The sequence below is a fragment of the Glandiceps talaboti genome, chromosome 11, assembly GCF_964340395.1.
Source record: "Glandiceps talaboti chromosome 11, keGlaTala1.1, whole genome shotgun sequence".
Taxonomy (NCBI): domain Eukaryota; kingdom Metazoa; phylum Hemichordata; class Enteropneusta; family Spengelidae; genus Glandiceps; species Glandiceps talaboti.
Genome location: NC_135559.1, coordinates 16,893,662 through 16,918,818, shown reverse-complemented (window position 1 = coordinate 16,918,818; position 25,157 = coordinate 16,893,662). Strand labels below are relative to the sequence as shown.

The following is a 25,157-nucleotide window of genomic DNA, read 5'->3' as shown; positions in this document are numbered from 1 at the left end:
AACAAACTCACTAGTACTTGCACACATTTGGTCGACAGCATTTCAGTCTTGACCTAGAACCTGTACTAGCGACGACTCAGGCTTATCAGATGTAATTACAAAAAGCAAACACTTAGTTATGGTAATGAGCTGATAAGGATTGATAAGAAAGTGGTAAAGGCAATGTTCCCCTCATGTAAAAATTGATGATCAACTACGCTGTAAATTAGAGTGACATATGGGAAATGAATATCTTTAGTGTCAATCTAGATACATTCAAACATTTGTCCAATTTACTACCACACATGACTAAAATCTATTCTGTAATAATCTGTATACATACATTTACATAACAAATTAGTAATCTTTAACTAAATAAAACATTTTTCATCATTATATATATTTATTTTGAATAAGTGTGAAGTACATAATATTTACCAACAATATTTTATACACAAGGACTTATATCCAATTAAACTCTTATATAAATAATGCATATAACTAGTAATTCATTAGTAAATAATTCTTCCCTTTATTATATCTTACCTTCTGTAGAATAGTTGTGTTCATTTCCAGACAAGGATGAATAGACAGGATATCAAAATTCACAGGAAAGAAGGATAAAAAGAAAGATATTATTTATATAATTGATGACATTGATGATCAACTACACTGTAAATTAGTGTGACATATGCGAAATGAATATCTTTACTGTCTATCTAGATACACTCAAATATTTGTCCATTTTACTACAACACATGACTGAAATCTATTCTGTAATAATCTGTATACATACATTTTCATAACGACCTAGTAATCTATAACTAAATAAAACATTTTACATCAATATATATATTTCTTTTGAATAAGTGTGAAGTACATGATATTTACCAAGAATATTTTATACACAAGGACTTATATCCAATTAAACTCTAATATAAATAATGCATATAACTAGTAATTCATTAGTAAATATTTCTTCCCTTTATTATAACTTACACGCTGTAGAATAGTTGTGTTCATTTCCAGACAAGGATGAATAGACAGGATATCAAAATTCACAGGAAAGAAGGATAAAAAGAAAGATATTATTTATATAATTGATGACATTGATGATCAACTACACTGTAAATTAGTGTGACATATGTGAAATGAATATCTTTACTGTCTATCTAGATACACTCAAATATTTGTCCATTTTACTACAACACATGACTAAAATCTATTCTGTAATAATCTGTATACATACATTTACATAACAAATTAGTAATCTTTAACTAAATAAAACATTTTTCATCATTATATATATTTATTTTGAATAAGTGTGAAGTACATAATATTTACCAACAATATTTTATACACAAGGACTTATATCCAATTAAACTCTTATATAAATAATGCATATAACTAGTAATTCATTAGTAAATAATTCTTCCCTTTATTATATCTTACCTTCTGTAGAATAGTTGTGTTCATTTCCAGACAAGGATGAATAGACAGGATATCAAAATTCACAGGAAAGAAGGATAAAAAGAAAGATATTATTTATATAATTGATGACATTGATGATCAACTACACTGTAAATTAGTGTGACATATGCGAAATGAATATCTTTACTGTCTATCTAGATACACTCAAATATTTGTCCATTTTACTACAACACATGACTGAAATCTATTCTGTAATAATCTGTATACATACAATTTCATAACGACCTAGTAATCTATAACTAAATAAAACTTTTTACATCAATATATATATTTCTTTTGAATAAGTGTGAAGTACATGATATTTACCAAGAATATTTTATACACAAGGACTTATATCCAATTAAACTCTAATATAAATAATGCATATAACTAGTAATTCATTAGTAAATATTTCTTCCCTTTATTATAACTTACACGCTGTAGAATAGTTGTGTTCATTTCCAGACAAGGATGAATAGACAGGATATCAAAATTCACAGGAAAGAAGGATAAAAAGAAAGATATTATTTATATAATTGATGACATTGATGATCAACTACACTGTAAATTAGTGTGACATATGTGAAATGAATATCTTTACTGTCTATCTAGATACACTCAAATATTTGTCCATTTTACTACAACACATGACTGAAATCTATTCTGTAATAATCTGTATACATACATTTTCATAACGACCTAGTAATCTATAACTAAATAAAACATTTTACATCATTATATATATTTCTTTTGAATGAGTGTGAAGTACATGATATTTACCAAGAATATTTTATACACAAGGATTTATATCCAATTAAACTCTAATATAAATAATGCATATAACTAGTAATAAGGTAGTAAATAATCTTTCCTTTATTATAACTTACCATCTGTAGAAGAGTTGTGTTCATTTCCAGACAAGGATGAATAGACAGGATATCAAAATTCACAGGAAAAAAGGATAAAAAGAAAGATATCATTTATATAATTCATGACATTGATGATCAACTACACTGTAAATTAATGTGACATATGTGAAATGAATATCTTTACTGTCTATCTAGATACACTCAAATATTTGTCCATTTTACTACAACACATGACTGAAATCTATTCTGTAATAATCTGTATACATACATTTTCATAACGACCTAGTAATCTATAACTAAATAAAACATTTTACATCATTATATATATTTCTTTTGAATGAGTGTGAAGTACATGATATTTACCAAGAATATTTTATACACAAGGATTTATATCCAATTAAACTCTAATATAAATAATGCATATAACTAGTAATTCATTAGTAAATAATTCTTCCCTTTATTATAACTTACCTCCTGTAGAATAGTTGTGTTCATTTCCAGACAAGGATGAATAGACAGGATATCAAAATTCACAGGAAAGAAGGATAAAAAGAAAGATATTATTTATATAATTCATGACATTGATGATCAACTACACTGTAAATTAGTGTGACATATGTGAAATGAATATCTTTACTGTCTATCTAGATACACTCAAATATTTATCCATTTTACTACAACACATGACTGAAATCTATTCTGTAATAACCTGTATACATACATTTTCATAACGAACTAGTAATCTATAACTAAATAAAACATTTTACATCATTATATATATTTCTTTTGAATAAGTGTGAAGTACATGATATTTACCCACAATATTTTATACACAAGGACTTATATCCAATTAAACTCTAATATAAATAATGCATATAACTAGTAATAAGGTACTAAGTAATCCTTCCTTTATAATAACTTACAATCTGTAGAATAGTTGTGTCCATTTCCAGACAAGGATGAATAGACAGGATATCAAAATTCACAGTAAAGAAGGATAAAAAGAAAGATATTATTTATATAATTGATGACATTGATGATCAACTACACTGTAAATTAGTGTGACATATGTGAAATGAATATCTTTACTGTCTATCTAGATACACTCAAATATTTGTCCATTTTACTACAACACATGACTAAAATATATTCTGTAATAATCTGTATACATACATTTACATAACGAACTAGTAATCTATAACTAAATAAAACATTTTACATCATTATATATATTTCTTTTAAATAAGTGTGAAGTACATGATATTTACCAAGAATATTTTATACACAAGGACTTATATCCAATTAAACTCTAATATAAATAATGCATATAACTAGTAATAAGGTAGTAAATAATCTTTCCTTTATTATAACTTACAGCCTGTAGAGTAGTTGTGTTCATTTCCAGACAAGGATGAATAGACAGGATATCAAAATTCACAGGAAAAAAGGATAAAAAGAAAGATATTATTTATATAATTCATGACATTGATGATCAACTACACTGTAAATTAATGTGACATATGTGAAATGAATATCTTTACTGTCTATCTAGATACACTCAAATATTTGTCCATTTTACTACAACACATGACTAAAATCTATTCTGTAATAATCTGTATACATACATTTACATAACGAACTAGTAATCTTTAACTAAATAAAAGAATTTACATCATTATATATATTTCTTTTGAATAAGTGTGAAGTACATGATATTTACCCACAATATTTTATACACAAGGACTTATATCCAATTAAACTCTAATATAAATAATGCATATAACTAGTAATAAGGTACTAAGTAATCCTTCCTTTATAATAACTTACAATCTGTAGAATAGTTGTGTCCATTTCCAGACAAGGATGAATAGACAGGATATCAAAATTCACAGTAAAGAAGGATAAAAAGAAATATATTATTTATATAATTGATGACATTGATGATCAACTACACTGTAAATTAGTTTGACATATGTGAAATGAATATCTTTACTGTCTATCTAGATACACTCAAATATTTGTCCATTTTACTACAACACATGACTAAAATATATTCTGTAAAAATCTGTACACATACATTTACATAATGAACTAGCAATCTATAACTAAATAAAACATTTTACATCATTATATATATTTCTTTTGAATAAGTGTGAAGTACATGATATTTACCAACAATATTTTATACACAAGGACTTATATCCAATTAAACTCTAATATAAATAATGCATATAACTAGTAATAAGGTAATAAATAATCCTTCCTTTATTATAACTTACATGCTGTAGAATAGTTGTGTTCATTTCCAGACAAGGATGAATAGACAGGATATCAAAATTCACAGTAAAGAAGGATAAAAAGAAAGATATTATTTATATAATTCATGACATTGATGATCAACTACACTGTAAATTAGTGTGACATATGTGAAATGAATATCTTTACTGTCTATCTAGATACACTCAAATATTTATCCATTTTACTACAACACATGACTGAAATCTATTCTGTAATAACCTGTATACATACATTTTCATAACGAACTAGTAATCTATAACTAAATAAAACATTTTACATCATTATATATATTTCTTTTGAATAAGTGTGAAGTACATGATATTTACCCACAATATTTTATACACAAGGACTTATATCCAATTAAACTCTAATATAAATAATGCATATAACTAGTAATAAGGTACTAAGTAATCCTTCCTTTATAATAACTTACAATCTGTAGAATAGTTGTGTCCATTTCCAGACAAGGATGAATAGACAGGATATCAAAATTCACAGTAAAGAAGGATAAAAAGAAAGATATTATTTATATAATTGATGACATTGATGATCAACTACACTGTAAATTAGTGTGACATATGTGAAATGAATATCTTTACTGTCTATCTAGATACACTCAAATATTTGTCCATTTTACTACAACACATGACTAAAATCTATTCTGTAATAATCTGTATACATACATTTACATAACGAACTAGTAATCTATAACTAAATAAAACATTTTACATCATTATATATATTTCTTTTAAATAAGTGTGAAGTACATGATATTTACCAAGAATATTTTATACACAAGGACTTATATCCAATTAAACTCTAATATAAATAATGCATATAACTAGTAATAAGGTAGTAAATAATCTTTCCTTTATTATAACTTACAGCCTGTAGAGTAGTTGTGTTCATTTCCAGATAAGAATGAATAGACAGGATATCAAAATTCACAGGAAAAAAGGATAAAAAGAAAGATATTATTTATATAATTCATGACATTGATGATCAACTACACTGTAAATTAATGTGACATATGTGAAATGAATATCTTTACTGTCTATCTAGATACACTCAAATATTTGTCCATTTTACTACAACACATGACTAAAATCTATTCTGTAATAATCTGTATACATACATTTACATAACGAACTAGTAATCTATAACTAAATAAAACATTTTACATCATTATATATATTTCTTTTAAATAAGTGTGAAGTACATGATATTTACCAAGAATATTTTATACACAATGACTTATATCCAATTAAACTTTAATATAAATATTGCATATAACTAGTAATAAGGTAGTAAATAATATTTCCTTTATTATAACTTACAGGCTGTAGAATAGTTGTGTTCATTTCCAGACAAGGATGGATAGACAGGATATCAAAATTCACAGGAAAAAAGGATAAAAAGAAAGATATCATTTATATAATTCATGACATTGATGATCAACTACACTGTAAATTAATGTGACATATGTGAAATGAATATCTTTACTGTCTATCTAGATATACTCTAATATTTGTCCATTTTAATACCACACATGACTGAAATCTATTCTGTAATAATCTGTATACATACATTTTCATAACGAACTAGTAATCTTTAACTAAATAAAAGAATTTACATCATTATATATATTTCTTTTGAATAAGTGTGAAGTACATGATATTTACCCACAATATTTTATACACAAGGACTTATATCCAATTAAACTCTAATATAAATAATGCATATAACTAGTAATAAGGTACTAAGTAATCCTTCCTTTATAATAACTTACAATCTGTAGAATAGTTGTGTCCATTTCCAGACAAGGATGAATAGACAGGATATCAAAATTCACAGTAAAGAAGGATAAAAAGAAAGATATTATTTATATAATTCATGACATTGATGATCAACTACACTGTAAATTAATGTGACATATGTGAAATGAATATCTTTACTGTCTATCTAGATATACTCTAATATTTGTCCATTTTAATACCACACATGACTGAAATCTATTCTGTAATAATCTGTATACATACATTTTCATAACGAACTAGTAATCTTTAACTAAATAAAAGAATTTACATCATTATATATATTTCTTTTGAATAAGTGTGAAGTACATGATATTTACCCACAATATTTTATACACAAGGACTTATATCCAATTAAACTCTAATATAAATAATGCATATAACTAGTAATAAGGTAGTAAATAATCTTTCCTTTATTATAACTTACCCCCTGTAGAGTAGTTGTGTTCATTTCCAGACAAGGATGAATAGACAGGATATTAAAATTCACAGGAAAGAAGGATAAGAAGAAAGATATTATTTATATAATTCATGAAATTGATGATTAAGTACACTGTAAATTAGTGTCACAGACTAGTGATATATGTGAAATGAATATCTGTATTGTCAATCTATAAAAACTGAAATATTTGTCAAATATCCTATTCATACCTGACTGAAATCTGATCTATATATACACAAGTGATAATTCATAGCTAGTTACTTGATCAATATGACACAGTAATTAATCATTCAGTGGATCGAACAATAATTCACATGTTTGTTGTTTTTCCCTCTGCAGTCTGATCTACAATCTTGTATTATTTCTGGGTTATTATATTAAAGTATGATATTTTCTACTTTATTATCTGTAGCATTTGGACTTATTGCATTGATATTTGATTTGCTAGATTAGTGTCGTTTTCTTATTATTTATTACTTAGAGTGCATTGGCATCAGGCACATTTTTAGATTGGGAATGCGAAAAGCAATTCCACCATAATGAAGAGCAATCATGGTAGTGAATAATACTATTTTAATCATAGTTTCATTTGAAATCATAAGGCTGGAGTCAGAATTTATGGTGGGGGGGGGGGGGGGGCTTGGGGAGAAATTGGCAGGGGGGAGCCATGAAAATTCTGAAAGGTTTGCTCATGATTTTAACCAAATTAAACCTAAGGAGCAGTCATTTACCGAGTAAATTAAGAAATAGCCTGCAATAAGTTGGGTGACAGCTATGCAAATGTATTTGTACATGCCTTCCTCTGTCTGTCTGTCGTCTGTCTGTCTGTCTGTCTGTCTTTCTCTAGTCTGTCTCTGTCTCTGTCTTTCTCTCTCTCTCTGTTGAGACTTTTTTGAACAATCAAACCTCAGGAGCAGTCATTTGCCTTGTAATTTGCATAATTCTGTCTGTACGTCTGTCTGGCTGTCTTTCTCTAGTCTGTCTCTGTCTCTGTCTCTGTCTATCTGTTTTTCTCTCTGTTGAGACTTTTTTGAACAATCAAACCTCAGGAGCAGTCATTTACCTTGTAATTTGCATAATTCGACACTTCATTTACCTACCATACATTTAATTATGAGGCACTCAATAGCCAAGCAAATGTGTGTCTGCCAAAATATCTCTGAATAGAGATAAGTTAAAGTGTATGTAATACAGCCATTCAGTTGTATAACAATGTAACCCCCCTCCCATCCTCTCCACTAGCTATCATGTTTCTGCCCAGAATCATGATTGACAGATAAACACCTGCTGACTAATTATCTCAAAGTACAGCCAATTGAGACCATTTTTGCAAAGCCCACATATATATGTAAAGAAATCTCTCATTGTTATGTATGGATACTGAAGTTGATTCCCACTGTTAGTTTAATGTAGTGCACCATACTGTACAACTCTGAAGTGGAGGGGAGGGGGTACTGTATCCTTACACATTAAAACATGTGTAGCCGGAAGGGGGAGGGGGCTACGAAAATTCTTGGGTTCAGTTTGTTTTTGTTTTTTGTTTGTTTGTTTGTTTGTTTGTTTGTTTTGTTGTTGTTGTTTTTTTTTGGGGGGGGCATGATATTTATTGAGAGTGCAAAGGGGGCTGACTTTTTTGACCAAAATAATTTCTCCCCGGCACCCCCCCCCCCAGCTGTAAATTCTGATTCCAGCCTAAACTGATATTGATGAGAGATGATTTTGATATTCTCCCGAGGACCGAAAACACTCAATTGACAACTATAGTTAAGAACTTTCTAGAATAAACTTGTAACAAATGCAACATCCGAGGTTCACTTTGTCTTTCTCAGTTTACCATCGTAACAAAAATACTTTATGGTACACATTTAGTGTAAAATCCAATCTTACACGATGATTTTGTCATGTGATGTAGCTGAATGCGCAATTGTTCAATATCGTCATGCGATGAAAGATATGATTTTCAATATAATTTAAGAAATTAAGGATCAACTAGAGTAGATTATCACAGGTAATGTGTATTATTTATGATTTTTGTCAGTGTAGACCGTCAAGACAGCTTTAAAACTTTAGCATTGTATATGTAACTGGAAAGGGTGGGCATTGGGGCATTGTAATAAAATATTTTCAAAAGAAATCGCGATAATAAGATCTACAGCAATGCTGCCATGACAAGATTTCTTAACCATTTAAGATTCAATGTCATGTTATTTTGGGAAACAACTACTAATATAGTTGATAGGATAAAATACAAACGGATATGCATAACAGAAGTTTTATACTTAAATTTGTTGTGATTGAGCATTCTCACTGATATCGTGGAACTAAAAATACTTGGAATAATACTTACAATGTCTAGAGAGAGAGAGAGAGAGAGAGAGAGAGAGAGAGAGAGAGAGAGAGAGAGAGAGAGAGAGAGAGAGAGAGAGAGAGAGAGAGAGAGAGAGAGAGAGAGAGAGAGAGAGAGTTATTAGTACACTTGTCTTGTAATCAGCTTCCTTTTGCTTAGTCTAAATAAAAAAATTGGAATCAGATGAAGATGTTGTTTTCTGCTAAAGATTATGATAGGTTTTATGTACACAATTGAACGTAGTTTCTATAGTCATTTGGGAAATAAATGTACATGACCTTGTAATAACCCTCTAGTCTAAAAGAACTTAAAAGCAAGGAGTGGCAATGTGCTCTCCATGTGATGACAATTTACCTTTAAGAAAGGTGTACATGTTTTGTCATTTATGAAGTCAAAATTTTGTGTACAGCGTAGGTAAATTCAAGCATGTCAGCCCAAAATATGCAAGTTATAAAATTTGAATGACACACATTACTTCAACATTTCTTCTACCAAAAACGAAGAGGAATGATGAATTAAAGTTTTTTTTTTAAATGATAAAATTATCGAAATACCTATTTGTTTTGGTGTGATGTGACATTATATTGAGGATTAGTATCTAGTATCTTTTTTGTATACAATTAGATGAGACACACATAACTAACACCGAATTCAATTTGATAATAGAAACATAGACTGATACATTAAGTTTCAATGGATGATATTAAATGATACTTAATCAAACGATATAGTTGATAAGAACTTGATGTAAACATGAATATTGTTATGGATAATATGTTTGTACATGTACATGTCAGTCTAGATTACACAACAGAAGACTTTGTTATTTCTTTCAGAAGAAATAGGATGTATGACGCGCGCATTCACATTTGTTTCTTTTGATGATCTCATGATCATTAATTTTTAATTTATCAGAAAATTTGGATTGTCAATTTTTTATATTGATGGGAAAGGCATCCCAATAATGACATGAAATTATTGTAAAAACGTTGTCTATTCTAATTTTCCTCTCTAATATTTCAGTATGGAAGGTTTTCCTCCAAATGAATTCTAAATTGTTATCTAACAAAATATCGGGAACTCGGATAATGAGTAATATGTACCTTTGACAACACGAACTAAATCCTTTCTTCTAAGTTTTTTCAACATGGTTTTTAGAAGTTTTGTATCATATTCTGATACATGGTTCCTCTTCTCCAAAGCTGTAATCAGGTCTTTCGGAGTCTTTATCGTCTCAAGATCCCTTTCGGTTGTGTAATCTTTGCAAAGTATCTTCAGCCGTAGGAATTCATCTGTTTATTATTTACAGGATAGAATTACAAAAGTTATAAAGTCAACTTTTAGATATTATCTCAATGTTGACTTCATGACTTTTGTAATTAAAAAAAGTACGGGAAATACGATTTCAATTAGAGGTAAATATTTACTACTCTACGGTCTTTTAAAATTTGTGTCTCTTGCTGTTGCTGTTATCATTGTTAGAATCAATGTGATAGGTGCGTGCTTTTACTGCCGTTGTTGTTGCTGTTGTTGTTGTTGTTGTTGTTGTTGTTGTTGTTGTTGTTGTTTTTGTTATGCTTACCAATATGTCTTAATTTTACATATTCGATGAAAATCATATTCAAATATTTACGACAAAGTCTGTAGTATGCAATGTTGCAGAATAATGAAGCCTCCAACAGAGCAGAAGTCCTATGCCTTGTCTGTTGATGGTAAGGCCCACTGAAGGTGTTTTTGTGAGCGAGATGGTCCAATCCGCGACTGCATTTTTTCAAGTCAAGACAGCCAAACAATATGGTATAAAGGGAACAATTAGTCTATAGCGAATAGACTTAGTAAAGAATTACACTTTTTCCATGTTGGTATTAAGTCATATCACTTGTTATATGCATCACAAAGTGTAATATCTATGACCATCTGTTAAATTCATATCTATATTAATCCCAGGCCTTTACACATTAGCTTAATTATAAGTTTAAACCTTCTCACTAAAATACACCTATTGCCTTAATCTTGTAAAGTGGTGTAACATCTATTTATAAGCCTTTTGGACTCTCTGTTCTATTTGCTAAGACATTGTATTCCAATTTATGTGTAGTCATACAGAAATAGTGACATAATCATTTGAATTTAGAATTTTGTATTAAATGTATGTGTGAATAAATTGCCAAATGTTATAATGCACAATCAGTACAACTTCCACATACAGCATTGGTCTCAAAAATCCTCATCAGAATGACAAATTCCATAGTTACAGTTGACCTCTAGGTGGCGGTATGATTAGCTGAATATAGATGTTGGGTAGTTAGATATCCCCTATTTCTGCAATTATAACTTTCTTAATTCATTCGATGAATAATTTCGGTCACATATGTATGATTGTCTAGCGCACCAAGCATGTATCTGTCACTTTTTAGTTTCTATTATCAAAGTAGACCTTTGATGGACAACTTGCAATAGGGGACTAGAAATAAATTCGGGGGGGGGGGGGGGCTTCAGCATATGAAAAGATTGAAACCACCCTCGCCCAGAGCTTGGACAAAATTGCAGACACCCCTCCTCTGTCACTTGAATATTTGTCATCAAAAATATAATTGCACAAAAAGTGACCCTCCCCGAACAATTTGCATGAAAAATGATGACCCAAAAATGATACATCGCCCAACCTCTGTGTCTAGACCCCCCTATAGTACACAAACACACAGCTACAACCATCTCCCCAATGTAGCTGAGGACACGATTCCAATAATAACACATACTTGGGACCATGTTTTAACATTAATTATTACATGTAAGTAAAGTGAGTGAGTGAGTGAGTGAGTGAGTGAGTGGTGTGAGTGGTGTGAGTTCTCAACCATTTCATGTAGAGTCTATGCTCAAACTGGTAATTAACAACTTTGTTTTAGGGCATAGTAATTACTTCAGTCTGCTGATGAAGTCCTTAGTGAAAGGATGAAAGCTTTAGGCCAAAATAAGAATTGTTTATGGTCAGCGCGCTGGCACTTGCGTCGATCTTGTTTGTGTGTGTACACGTTTGTCCAGCCCATGCAGTCTGCAGATCCGTGGGGAAACACAAAAATAGCCCCCGGGAATAGCCCTCCCTACTTCAGTGAAGACAATTGCAGAGCAAATCTTGAACAAGCAAATGACGTCTGCCCCCATACACACTTGCTCTAAATTACTAAATGAAAAGAATAGTAACGTTCATAAATAAATTGTAGATTCAGTTACCGGTTTGTTGAGAATCACCGTCGTTGCACCATTTTGACAAACTGACCAGAAACATTATTCTTTTTTTTTTTGGCCTTAGACACAACTTTCTGACACTAATTGTGTTGGAAATTGAAATGTTTATACAACATTAGTATGGCTAATACCACACATTTTAACTTACATAGAACTAGTAAGACTAAGTTTTCAAGTCTATCATATGTTTAATCATTTCCTATAATTGTTCATTTATTTACTTCAAATCATTTTAGGACCTGCTGAAAACCATACAGTGGCTACACTATTACATAGCAACAAACTGTAAACTTCGCCACTGTATCATCAAAGGTAAACAATAATGTATTACTTTTGTTAGTAGATCGTTTTTGTACTATTATTTCATGTTACTGCATATTTCTAGATGTTACCTTCACTGCATGAAAACAAACATTTAAGCTTTTATAAGCTATAACGTAATGGCGTCGGCTCAGCTTCGTTTGCCGTCGATTTAATTATAGTCTAGGTCCAGACTGGCCATATTACGTACAGTATAACTACTCCAAGATGTACATTACTATCGTCTAGCTCATGCAGTTCCCAATGAAAGGTTTCAAATGTGTTTGAATCCCAATGGTTAGTGAAGAACGAATTGCGCATGCTCAAGTAATCCATCACAAATTGACAGGCTGTCGTCACCAAACGTCTTAGACCTTTCTCATGTTTGTAGAATGACTTCTCCCCCAGTCTGTTAAACTAAAATCACGTTGGGATGCCAGGACATCATGATGTTTATATGAACACTGCAGGAGTAGCACAAAAATCTGTGAGATCTTGGGAACTGAGCTAGACTGGGATTAGTAATGAAGTACATTGAGTACGTAATATGGCCAGTCTGGACTATCGTCAATTAAGCCGGCTTAAATTTCCTCAGGTGTGACCGGCAGAAACTTATTCATAATCTTAACACTTACAATGTTACATGACGTGTACGTCGATCCATCAATAATGCCTAATACATGGTTCAGCGTTCTATTTATAGAAATGTTGAAGTGTTATACTTCAGTTAAGAGCTAAACTGTCTGTAACGTAAGATTGTGTTATTGAAGGGGCTGACAACATGGGGAAGAGTCGTGTCTATTGTACAATACTGGCAGTGGCATTGTCTAATTTGCATCCAAAAGATTAATATCATAGGTGTCAGTCCGATATCAAAACCAATCTGCATTTTACTTGTCGAGATTTCACTTCCCAATTTGCAATGAACGAAACTATGAATATATGTTTAATCGTATTTCTATCACGAAAGTTTTTTCTTGCAATAAAGTTGTCATTTGGACGAAAAACCACTGCTCGTAGGCTGACTTCGCAAAGTAAGCCTCGATGTTATGCCAACATACAAACTGCCAATCATTCTTGCGTAAACATTGTTTGCTAAGCTGTTATATGCTATGTTCTGTAAACCACCACGGACAAGTAAGAAGCCTTCTTACTTGTCTGTGGTTTCAGATTGGTAACAGATTGGTAATGGTTATTGTTCGAGGTGTTAATCTGGGGATTAACAGCTCGATCCTTGCCTTTGGTATTTAGCTGAGTTATTGCCTTGTAAAACTTGCTTGTTTGGGACGGTTAAAATTACGAATATATAATGAACATATTTGATTTATAAATGCAGAAATATGGAATTTGTTACACGCTTGCACCTTTTTTCCCTATGTTTTATCTAAACTTAAGTCGTTGCCGCGCTCCGATCCGGCACAATACTACTATAATCGCACACTGATATCGAGGGCCGACATGCATGTACCCCTGTCCCAATCAATGTAAAAAGACACAACACTAAATTTTGTTGCAACAGTGGTGTGTCTACTGTGACCTGGAAAATTACCTGCACCGTGCCAAACACATACTTATGTATATAGTGTCGGTCGACAACATGAGATGGTATGTGTTTACATGTCAACCATATTTGATCTGAGTTGGCTTCAAGTTCGCATGAGAGTTCAAGTGCCGATATTGCAAGTCATCTATTACATTTGATGATTCTGTCAGTAGGATAGCAAACTTTCCCATCGAAATATAGCATAGTATCGTGTGGTTTGTTGATTTATGCGAGACTATATATTGGGCAGACTCACACATTGGAAAGTTATTTCCATGACAATAGAGTAATGTTTACCCGAGGCTATGATCGAACAATGGGAGAAGACTTGTTACCAATCTACCTTCTTACTTGTCTGTGTGTAAGCATACATGTCGAAACGTAAATGATATTGGTGTGATTTTAACAAAACGTATTTTTCAGAGCTGCCTATAACTGTTTACATATTGCAGTATACAGGGTCGAGGAAACGATATCATCATGTTACCAATATAGACAATCATTGTACGGATGGGTAGTGCGTACATTACGACAATCCTATATATAGAAAGGTATATACCTGACGGCCATAAATATCTACAAGTGATAACAAAAACCCGATAAACCTGGTATACGATAGTTCAATTTTTTAGAATATGTGGTTGCCCTAAAACGTGTGTTTGTGTGTGAGTAGTATATAAAATAGGAGTTCTGGATCAGTTTAACGACATACCCCATTTTTCACCTGTTATAAGGTAAATTAAGTCTTATATTTGTATTAAATCAATTTTTTTATATATATAATTTTAACTTGTTATAAGGTAAATTAAGCCTTATATCTATAGTAAAATTGACATGTCTGTTTTAAACTTGTTATAAGGTAAATTAAGTCTTATATTTGTATTAAATCAATTTTTTTATATATATAATTTTAACCTGTTATAAGGTAAATTAAGCCTTATATCTATAGTAAAATTGACATATCTGTTTTAAACTTGTTTTAAGGTAAATTAAGCCTTATATCTGTACTAAAATCAATTCATTTTATTCAATGAAGCGACATACCCCATTTTTCACTTGTTATAAGGCAAAATAAGCATTAGTAGTCGATCATATTTGTCTGATTTATCTTGTCTGTTTTAAACTTGTTATAGTTATAATATACAGTTATAAGGTAGGTAAATTAAGTATTAGTAATCGATCATATTTATCTATCTCAGTATAGTCTAATTATATATAAATAATTGGAAAAAAGAAGTTAAACAACAGTTAAATAACAGTTAAACAATAATTAAATCATGATTTAAGGATTATTCAGGATTATTCAGGATCATTAAGGATTATTCAAAAAACTTGATAGTCTCTTATTTTTATTTTTTTTTTTGGTTTATTTAACTTCAGTTTTAAAAAGATTTGACGCCATCGTAAACGCCACCAACTAAATCTCACTATCTCTGGATATTCTGCATTCCATTTATCCCAAAATCGTTTAAAAATTTCATTCTGTGAAAATGCTTCCATTTTCAACTCTGGTATTAGTGCAGCTTCCTGATATTTTCCTAAGTATAATAGAATTGCTTTTATAATTACACTGAAGTCGAGTGATCGATATCATGTTGGATCTATATAAACTTCATTAATTGATGAAAATATTATAGTAACAATTCTTAAAAGATAATAATTTAGATTATATTTTTTAAAAACTTGTTTAATGTGGTTTTTAGGGTTATAGATGCTTCGACTGTTTTGTTTTCTTTGATCATGTTCAAAGTTTTCATCTAAAGATTCATCTAAAGATTTATCTAAAGATTCATCTAAAGATTCAACTAAAGGTTTGTTTAATGAATTACATACAGCAGTCAAAACAGTGAAACTTTCCATAGATGTTACCACAAATGTTTTTACAAATATCATTACGAGGTATATTGAATTTTCTACATATGTTACAATGTATGATGTTATACCAGTTAATTTTGTTTATTTTTTTGTTCATTAAATCACAATGACATTCCATTATATAGTTAGTTTATTAGTTTATTAGTTTATTAGTTTATTAGTTTATTTAAATATATTTTTTTGTTAAATAAGCTAATAATATTCCACCACCAGCTAAATAAATATATTGGTATGTCTTCATGTTGTTAGAAGGTTGATAATAGTCACTAAATTCAGGTTCATTCTTAAGACTGTCAAGACTGTCAACACTACTTTGTGTACTCTGTGTACTCTCTGGATGAAATTCAAGATACAAATTTAAGTTTTGATCAGTCAGAACCAGATTTTGTCTCGCATCTAAATTTTTTTGTTTCACTATAAAATCTAATACTTTTTGTCTATGTTCCAACCATACTTCTCGATCTTTATTGAAATACTCCAAAGCTAAATCATGTCTCTTTAATTCTTTTTCATGTTCTTCTTTCATATCACCTGTAGCTGCCTTACCTATATAACTAGCTCCAACAAAGGCAGTTGCATTTAAAACAACTCCACCAACCAACATCGCAATTGCTGCACCCATTATGTATAGTATATATTATATTATAATTATTAAATTATATATTCTTTTTAATATTCTTTTTATTATCCCTTATAAGGATCAACTGGTAACATATTTCTTTGTTCCAACATATCTTTCTCTAATACTGCTCCACTCACAGCTATTGCAAGAGAAGCAAACTTTTTGAATGAAATTCTTATTTTAGGACTGTCTGGTGCCATCTTTATCGTCTTGTCAAGTATAAAACTATTAGTTATTGTTTAAAGCAGATAAAACTGCACCATCATATAGACCATTCATGATTAGTTTAGTATAGTCTGTCATTGTGTATTGTGTATATAGTATATGTCTGTTCCATTTTATTATAGTAACTATATAATAATGTTATTTTATATTTAATTTTGTAAAATAAATAACCATAAGAGACAACAAATATCATTGATTAACATTATACCAGATCTATACTATAAGGTTGTCTTAAACGAAATACTAATTTACTATAAGGGGTATATTTTAATTTTTTTATAAATTCATTAATTTCTTCCTTATTTAATTCCATCCCATAGTTTTCAATTATCTCTTTCACATCATTTTTACTCGGTGTGTAATATAGAATAAGCATACCGATGTTTTCTCGAAATCTTAGCGATACTTGTAAATTGTTGCGTAAGTACCCATACGCTAATATTATATTAATTACGAGATTTAACATCCTTCGTGAAAGCGCAGTCATCTAGTATGATTAGACTTTTTGTATTTTTATAACACTCATACACGAGTTCAATACTTTCATTTATTTTTTCTATGTTCGGAATCATTATAATAATGTCTGAGTCTTTGTAAATACATTTTTTATCGTAAGCTTTATTGTTTATGAACGTCGGACAGATTATGATTATGTAATCGAATACGTTTTTATAATATGTTTGTAATAGTTCCATAATGAACTCTGTTTTACCCGAACATGTCGGTGCACTAATAAGCATATTGAAAAGAGGGTCAAGCCAGATCATTTTCATATACTAATAGTATTAATAGTATCAATATATAATAGATTTTAATTTAGATTCTTGAATTTTAAGCATAGCATCACTTATAATGAAAATATTTGCAGGTATTTGTTCTTGTGGGTCTGTGGATTCTCGTTGAATTTCCAGTTGAACCCCATCTTTTGTATTCATAACTTTCAGACCACTACCATGATATCTATTATCCTTAAAACTTCTTAAATCAATAAACAGACAATATTTATTTAACAGAAAGGTTGCCTCACTTACTTGTTCTAATTTATCAATTCCTTTACCAGTGTAGCAACAGAACTCAGATGACATGAAATAACGACTGGTTTCTTCCCAAAATTTTCTAGGAGATAATCCCTGTGCATACACTTTATTTGCAATACCTTCTATTGTTACTGCAACAGAATTAATTCTACGTGGTATATTAATGTTCTCATTAATAATTGTATTCGTACCAGAGAAGTTAATTGTTCTGCAATGTTGAATATGTTCATAAAGACAACTTTTACCACTGTTATAGTAACCCTTAATTTCCATAGCTAACTTTGGATCTCTTATCGTTTCATATTCAAGTTGGATGTTTGTTAAAGTATAATCCCAACCATCTGTGTCTTCACTTACTAGGATTTTATTAACAAAAGCAAGAGTAATCTCCCATTCGATATGACTTCCTAAACTCGAAGGATATACAGCTCCATGACCATTCATTATAGGATGCAATTTCGCGAGATCGATCGCATATTTTTTACCATATGCCTTATGAAGTGCAGCCTCTCCTAAATAATCCACACCACCAACTCCATCAACATTATCACTTCTCAATTTTCGGAGATTTTCTAACTGAATTCCATACAGCGTTTTATTTGTTCTATCTGAATACAGATCTTTATACGTTTGTACTAAGTTGTAGTTTGTTAAATCCATTAAGATTTCCCCTTCGAATTTTAAAACTAGTTGACTGATGAGGTTAGCAGACAGGTTTTGGACAACGAAGTTCTTATTATGACCTTCGAGTTTAAGATCAAAAACAAGATTGAATTTACCTGTTAGAACAACAGTGTCTTCTAATTTTGGACATCTGATATATAAAACTTCACCAGGTTTTGCACGATTTGGATTATACGTTACAACGTGATGAGTTTTCTCTCCTTTACTACCGAGTGCGTTCAATTTTGAGTAATCACCTTGAAGTTCTCTATTGTAAGGCATTTTTTTCTATATTATATTATACTAAAATACAAAAAAATAAATGAAATAATAAATTACTAATTTTTTTTTTCATTTTTTTTTTTATTTTTTTATTTTTTTTTTCATTATTTATTTTTCATTTTTATTTTTCATTTTATTTATTTATTTATTTATTTATTTATTTATTTATTTGTTTAGTTAAAATCCGTTCATAAAGGTATACTGCTATTGCAGTTGCCAACAGCCATACATGCTCACCTATAAATCCTACAACTTGCCCAGCTGTTTTTAAAACAAATGACACGATAGAGCCAATAATACCTGGTAGTGCCATTGCTGCTTTATTACCTAACCATTTTAATACATCCGCAACACGTTTAATAACTGCTTTGACTGGACCACTACCACTACTGCTACCACTACTGCTACTAATAGGTGGTGATTTTATACCTAATGCAATAGCTATAGTAGTTATAACTAAACCGAGTGCTGTTGCCAATGAAACGATAGTAACTCCATTACGTTTGAAAAGAATTACCAGTTTATCTTTAATACTAAGATTTGGGTCTTTGAGTACTTCTTTCAAAGCAGATGTCTCAGCTAACTTATTGTGTAAAATACCAGTTTCTTTATTATATTTTAAGATATGAATCTCAATTCTACCTAATTCTTTTTTTTCATTTTGCGTTAATTCTTCAATTTTTTGTCTGTTTTCCAATTCTTTTTTTCTATCATACAACTCTTCTAAACTCTTGACTGCTGTATCAATTTCTTTACGCATGATTGTATATTCAGGATTGAGCTCATTCCATTTTTCAATTATCTTTTCAACCTTACTGATTTCATCTTTATTACCTTCAGTATCTCTTCTGAGGTAGGCCTGATAGTCCCTTAAACGACCGGTGGTGTTAGATATTCAGGTTCTTGTTCAAGTTCATCTAAATTTAAAGGACTGATAGCAGCAGTGTCAACTGCAGTGTCTAAGAAAGGTCTATTAGCAGCTGCAGTACCAATTCTTTTTTTTATTGTACTATAAGCTAAAAGTTTTCCTTTATTTGTAATACGTTGATTTTTTATGTTATCATACAACTCTCCATCTTTTGCATATGTATTTAATTGTAATTCAATTCGATTAATTGGTACGTCACTTTTTTCAATAACTGCATCAATAGTTTCAAATAATACTTTAGTTTTTAATTCAGTCAATTTAGTATATTTATCTGCTGCATCTACTGGACCAACAGATTCTATGAATGATGTTTCTTGCTCCATTAATTCAAAATCCAATGAATCTTGTTCGTAGTCTGTCATTTCTATATTTTCATCTACATTTTCATCTACATTTTCATTTATATTTTCATTTATATTTTCATCTACATTAATATAGAAAGGATCATAGTCAGCCAACTTACATTATATAAATAAGTAACTTAAAAATATTATCCCAACTATTATTTCCATCGTTGAATATTCATGAACAACGTCATGCTCACGATGCTCTGTCTGTGTTACTGCTACATCTGCTACATCTACATCTGCTACATCTACTTTATCTGCTAGTCGTTGTACTGGATCATTATTACCTTCCATTTCTTTTAATGCTGATTTTTTTACGTCATTATTTATATTGTTATAACCAAACTTCATATCTTCTGTCGCCTGTTGCAAGAAATTGTTATAACCCGCCACATTCGTATTCAAATTTATAATCATTTTACTCGGGATTAACCATAAAGAAGGAGAAATGGCTAGATCTAACTTTACCCTTGTTGCATTAATTACATTTTGATAACGTGGTATACTATTATCCTCATTAATGCCTCTCGTCTCATCCTCAAGTAATGAAATCATTTTTTGTCTTGTTTCTTGACCAGCACCACCAGAGTTTGCTATACTTACTCGCGTGTCTGCTTGACTTCCTAACACACAATAAACATAAGCTTCAATCGATCGATTCAATCTTCCTAAACCTGCTTGCTTTAAGCCTGAACTGTTTTGTAAAACAAAATAATTATATGGTTTATAATCAGCATTTTGAAATTTATACCAATGCCAACTTCTGCGAGCCTCGTCTGGAGCCCAAGGGTTTTCAACCATTGTATCTTGATATTTATATTGGATATCTTTTATATATGGTTTTTTATACCACTCATATCCAACCCCTATACCATTGTTTCCTGATGTGTCATACGTGAATCTGAAATCTGTATTATAATCTAATCCGAATTCATCACATATTTTATGATAAGATGGTATATTATATAAATTATCGACTTTATTAAAAGTGTCGGGATCATCAGGTAGTGGGCAAGAAAGTTCATTTAATATACGACGTATCGTAAAGTACACGTGAAATCTAAAAAATGATTGAATCTGTTTAGGGATCTCATCATTATACAGATGATCGTGAATACTAACACCACATCCAGTCGTAGCTAACCAAACAGCAAAATTCAATTGTTGATCCCAGTAACCCATATTTGGACCTTTCAACCATTTGTTGGCACTTTTTCCATTAAAATGAATTATTATATAGTTTTTGAATATATCTCTCAATTTTATATTGAATCGATCAGTTTCACTTACATAAACAACCATGTTGACTAGTATGTTTTGTAAGTGACAACAATCCATAGGTAACTGTTTATCAAATGGTTGATGTAGTGCATAGTTAACATTTTGTGCTAAAGTAAATGGTTTTGTGATGACTGTGGTGACTCCAATGATTCTGAAGGCGGCTGTTTCTTTGACTTTGTTTTTGTCTTCATCTTCATTAACTTTGAATATGGTAATCCTAATGACCACATTTTTTTAAGTCCTATATAAAAACTATATAAAAAACTATATAAAACATACTAATAAATTTCCATAATTATCTTGAAATATACGTCTGTTCCTAGTATCTTGTGTTAATTTAAGAACCCAGTATTCATTCAAATATTTAACTTCTTGGTGTCCTCTGAGTCAGGAAATAAATGTACGAATTCAAAACGTTTAAAAAAATTCTTTTTTTCGACTTCTTTACAAAAGGATAAAATAATCTGATATAGTGGTGAGTCTTTCAATTTTACCCCTGTATTTACAATTAATACGTGCATATTTTTCCTTCTGAATTTGTCCCATTCTAGCTCTACATTAAAACCAAGGACTTCTTTGTACTTGTTTAAAAATTTTGTGATGTTATGTTCTCCAAACATGTTGTACTGTACTATACATTAAATTATACTATTTTTTAATATTTTTAATATTTTTAATATTTTAAATTTTTTTAATATTTTCAATCGGTTCCCAAGAATTGAATTTATTGTCATATCCTTACCATTTTACCAATGCGTATTCATGCCCTTTGATTTTTTTCTTATGTAATACCCGTTCTATTTTATATTCCTTAGTCATATCAATTGATAATTCTTGCTCATAAAATGTGCCTTCAATGTCTTCACCTGATAAATCTTCCAGAGTGTAAACAATAACAGGACCAAAGATAATTTGTTTGATTTTGAAAAGTTCACGTGTGTAGTTTGGTAGATATCCTTTGGTAAACACGTTCTTGTATTTGGATATTCTCACAGTATCACCAATATTAAACTTAAGAGTCCCATATTCAACAGTGAGATAAGCACCATACAAATTATACCAAACAATATTTTCATTCTTTGGTAATGATGCTTCCTTCGGAGTCATGTGGATTGAATTGTGATAGGTATTGTTATAACCATCCACTAATCGATCTAGTACGTCTACCCATTTTCTAGTCTGTTTATCAGTAAAATATTTATACATACGTGATTTAAGTGTCCTGTTAAAACGCTCAATAACTGATACTTTTTTATCAGATCGTGTACTAAACCACTCAATTTCACGATTTTCAAAGAGATCTTTAACATGCTTATTATAAAATTCTCGGCCTTCATCAAACTGTATTTTACTCGGTTCACGGTCTTTAAAAATTAACTCAAAGGAATCAGCCATTTCAATACCACGTTTTGACTTGAGTGGTATTGCCCAAGCATACTTCGATAACACATCGATAACAGTTAGGATGTAACGATATCCCTGATCATTATTCATCTTTACAATGTCAGCTTGCCACTGGTCATCAATACCAGAAACAATTACTTTGCGGTAAGGGAACTTTTTAATCGCTGGTTTGTGCATAGTGTAAACTTCTTGTTCTTCCAGCCATTGTTTCAATTCCTTATATTTAATATATTTAATAAAGTTACTATATTAAAATTTTTTTTTGTTTCTTATCTTCTTCGATTTTACGCCACAATTTTGTTATGCCGCTGTATGCTAAATCAGAATTATAATACAAGTCTCTCAAATACTGATCCATAGTATAGTATATTATATTAGTAAACATTATTAGTAAATTCTATTATTTATTTATTTATTTATTTATTTATTTATTTATTTGACTATTTCTGATTTTTCAATATCTGAATAACCATTCAGTTTATAATACTTTAAATAACGTTCTAATGGTGGAGTATAATTGGCAGCTTTTTGCATTTCAAGAGACTTCATGAATACTTCCTGAATAAATTCCTGAGGTGTTTCAGAGTAAATATTTGCTTGCGTATATGTTAGTAATTCTTTGAAATTCTTATATTGTACTTTTAATCGTGATACTTTATCTGATAATTTTAAGTTTTGGTTGACAACTGTAACAACTATTGGAACTGCAGCTAATAAACTGATAAAAACTGGAATTACAGGTACTGCAGCTAATGCACCAACACCTGAAATAATTCCACTAGTAATAAGTATTCCTTTATTAACACGACTTAATAATTTGTAAGAACGTCTATACGCACTACATACTCATGTAAGATAATCGAGTAGGTCTTGTATCGTTTTAATATTTGCGGTAACTTGGTCAATCATTTTGTGGTCTTACTATAATTATACTATATATTTTAAAATATTATTTTTATAAGGTTTGATAATCAAAGTGGAACGATAAGTTATTTTTGTATAACTGCGATCGAAGACTGTAAAATTAATACTAATTATATTTTTTTTCAGTACGAAATAACCGAGACATAGATGTTGGTAAAATTTGTTTGTTTATAATGTATGTTAAATGAGATATTTTTTTTTCATCATCGAATTTTATATAAAAAAAATAACTATTGCTCTCTCATTTTTTTCTTTAAACTTCAACTGAGGGAGAATATGACCAGAGTCTAAAAAATGTTGAATATGGTAAGTACCTGGTTGAATAAAATAATCGGCACTACCACTATCAAATATTACTTTATCCGTGTTTATTGTATGAGAAAATTCTTTTACTGTTACCTTAACAATTTTTTTACGAACAAATTCAATTATTGCAATTCTCTCTAACTCCAGTTTTTAAGGCTCTTTAGGTGGAATTGGTTTTAATATAAACATATTATTTTCATATTCTATCTGATATTTAACACCTGGTATTGTTTTCATAGATTTAAAATCCCTAAGATCTTTGAGAGATAAGTTGAGAGATTTATTCATTTTGTATATTTATTTATTTATTTATTTATTTATTTATTTATTTATTTTATATAATTAATCTATATTAAATACTAATTTAAAAATACTTTAAAATCAATAAGAATCATACGTTTCAAAGTTATTGTTTTGATATCTAGAAACTTTAACCTTTGTGTTAATGCATATAACACTTCATTTTCTTTTAATGCTTCTGCTAATTTAGATGACACTTTATTTTCTGTAAAAGTAACATTAATATTCTCGAACTCAATATGAATTTCAATATTTAATAATGTATGTCGGTCACACTTTATTGCAAATCCATCTAAAAGAGTATCATATTCATCCTCAGTATTTAATTTAATACATTTAATAAAAATGGTACCACTGGTTACTTTATTTATATTATCCGTCATCGCATCAGTAATTTAGCCACATCAATAGGTTTCAAACCAAGTACATTAAACTGTGCATCATAAAATAAGTTAATAGTTCCTTCGTCAATGTCATAACTACAATACCATTCCCCTGAATTAATAATTTTATGAAAAGTATTGTTTGCTGTCACTATTGTTCTTATAGAATCCAATTTTAAATGCAGTTTTGGATTCAACAGGTCTAGTCTAGGATCTGGTTCCTGTAAATAGTGTCTGATATCAGTTAAATTAAATGTCTTAGTATTATCATT

At 30.0% G+C, this 25,157-nt stretch overlaps 1 protein-coding gene across 1 annotated transcript in view; it reads right to left on the bottom strand.

The window, feature by feature from the left end:
• The window catches only part of LOC144442084 (uncharacterized), a 51,939-nt gene that overhangs the window by 13,820 nt on the left and 12,962 nt on the right, over window positions 1-25,157 (bottom strand). The window contains exon 3 of the mRNA XM_078131354.1: window positions 10,323-10,511. Within this exon, the coding sequence (XP_077987480.1) occupies window positions 10,323-10,511 (189 nt within the window). The remainder of the gene's footprint in view (window positions 1-10,322; window positions 10,512-25,157) is intronic.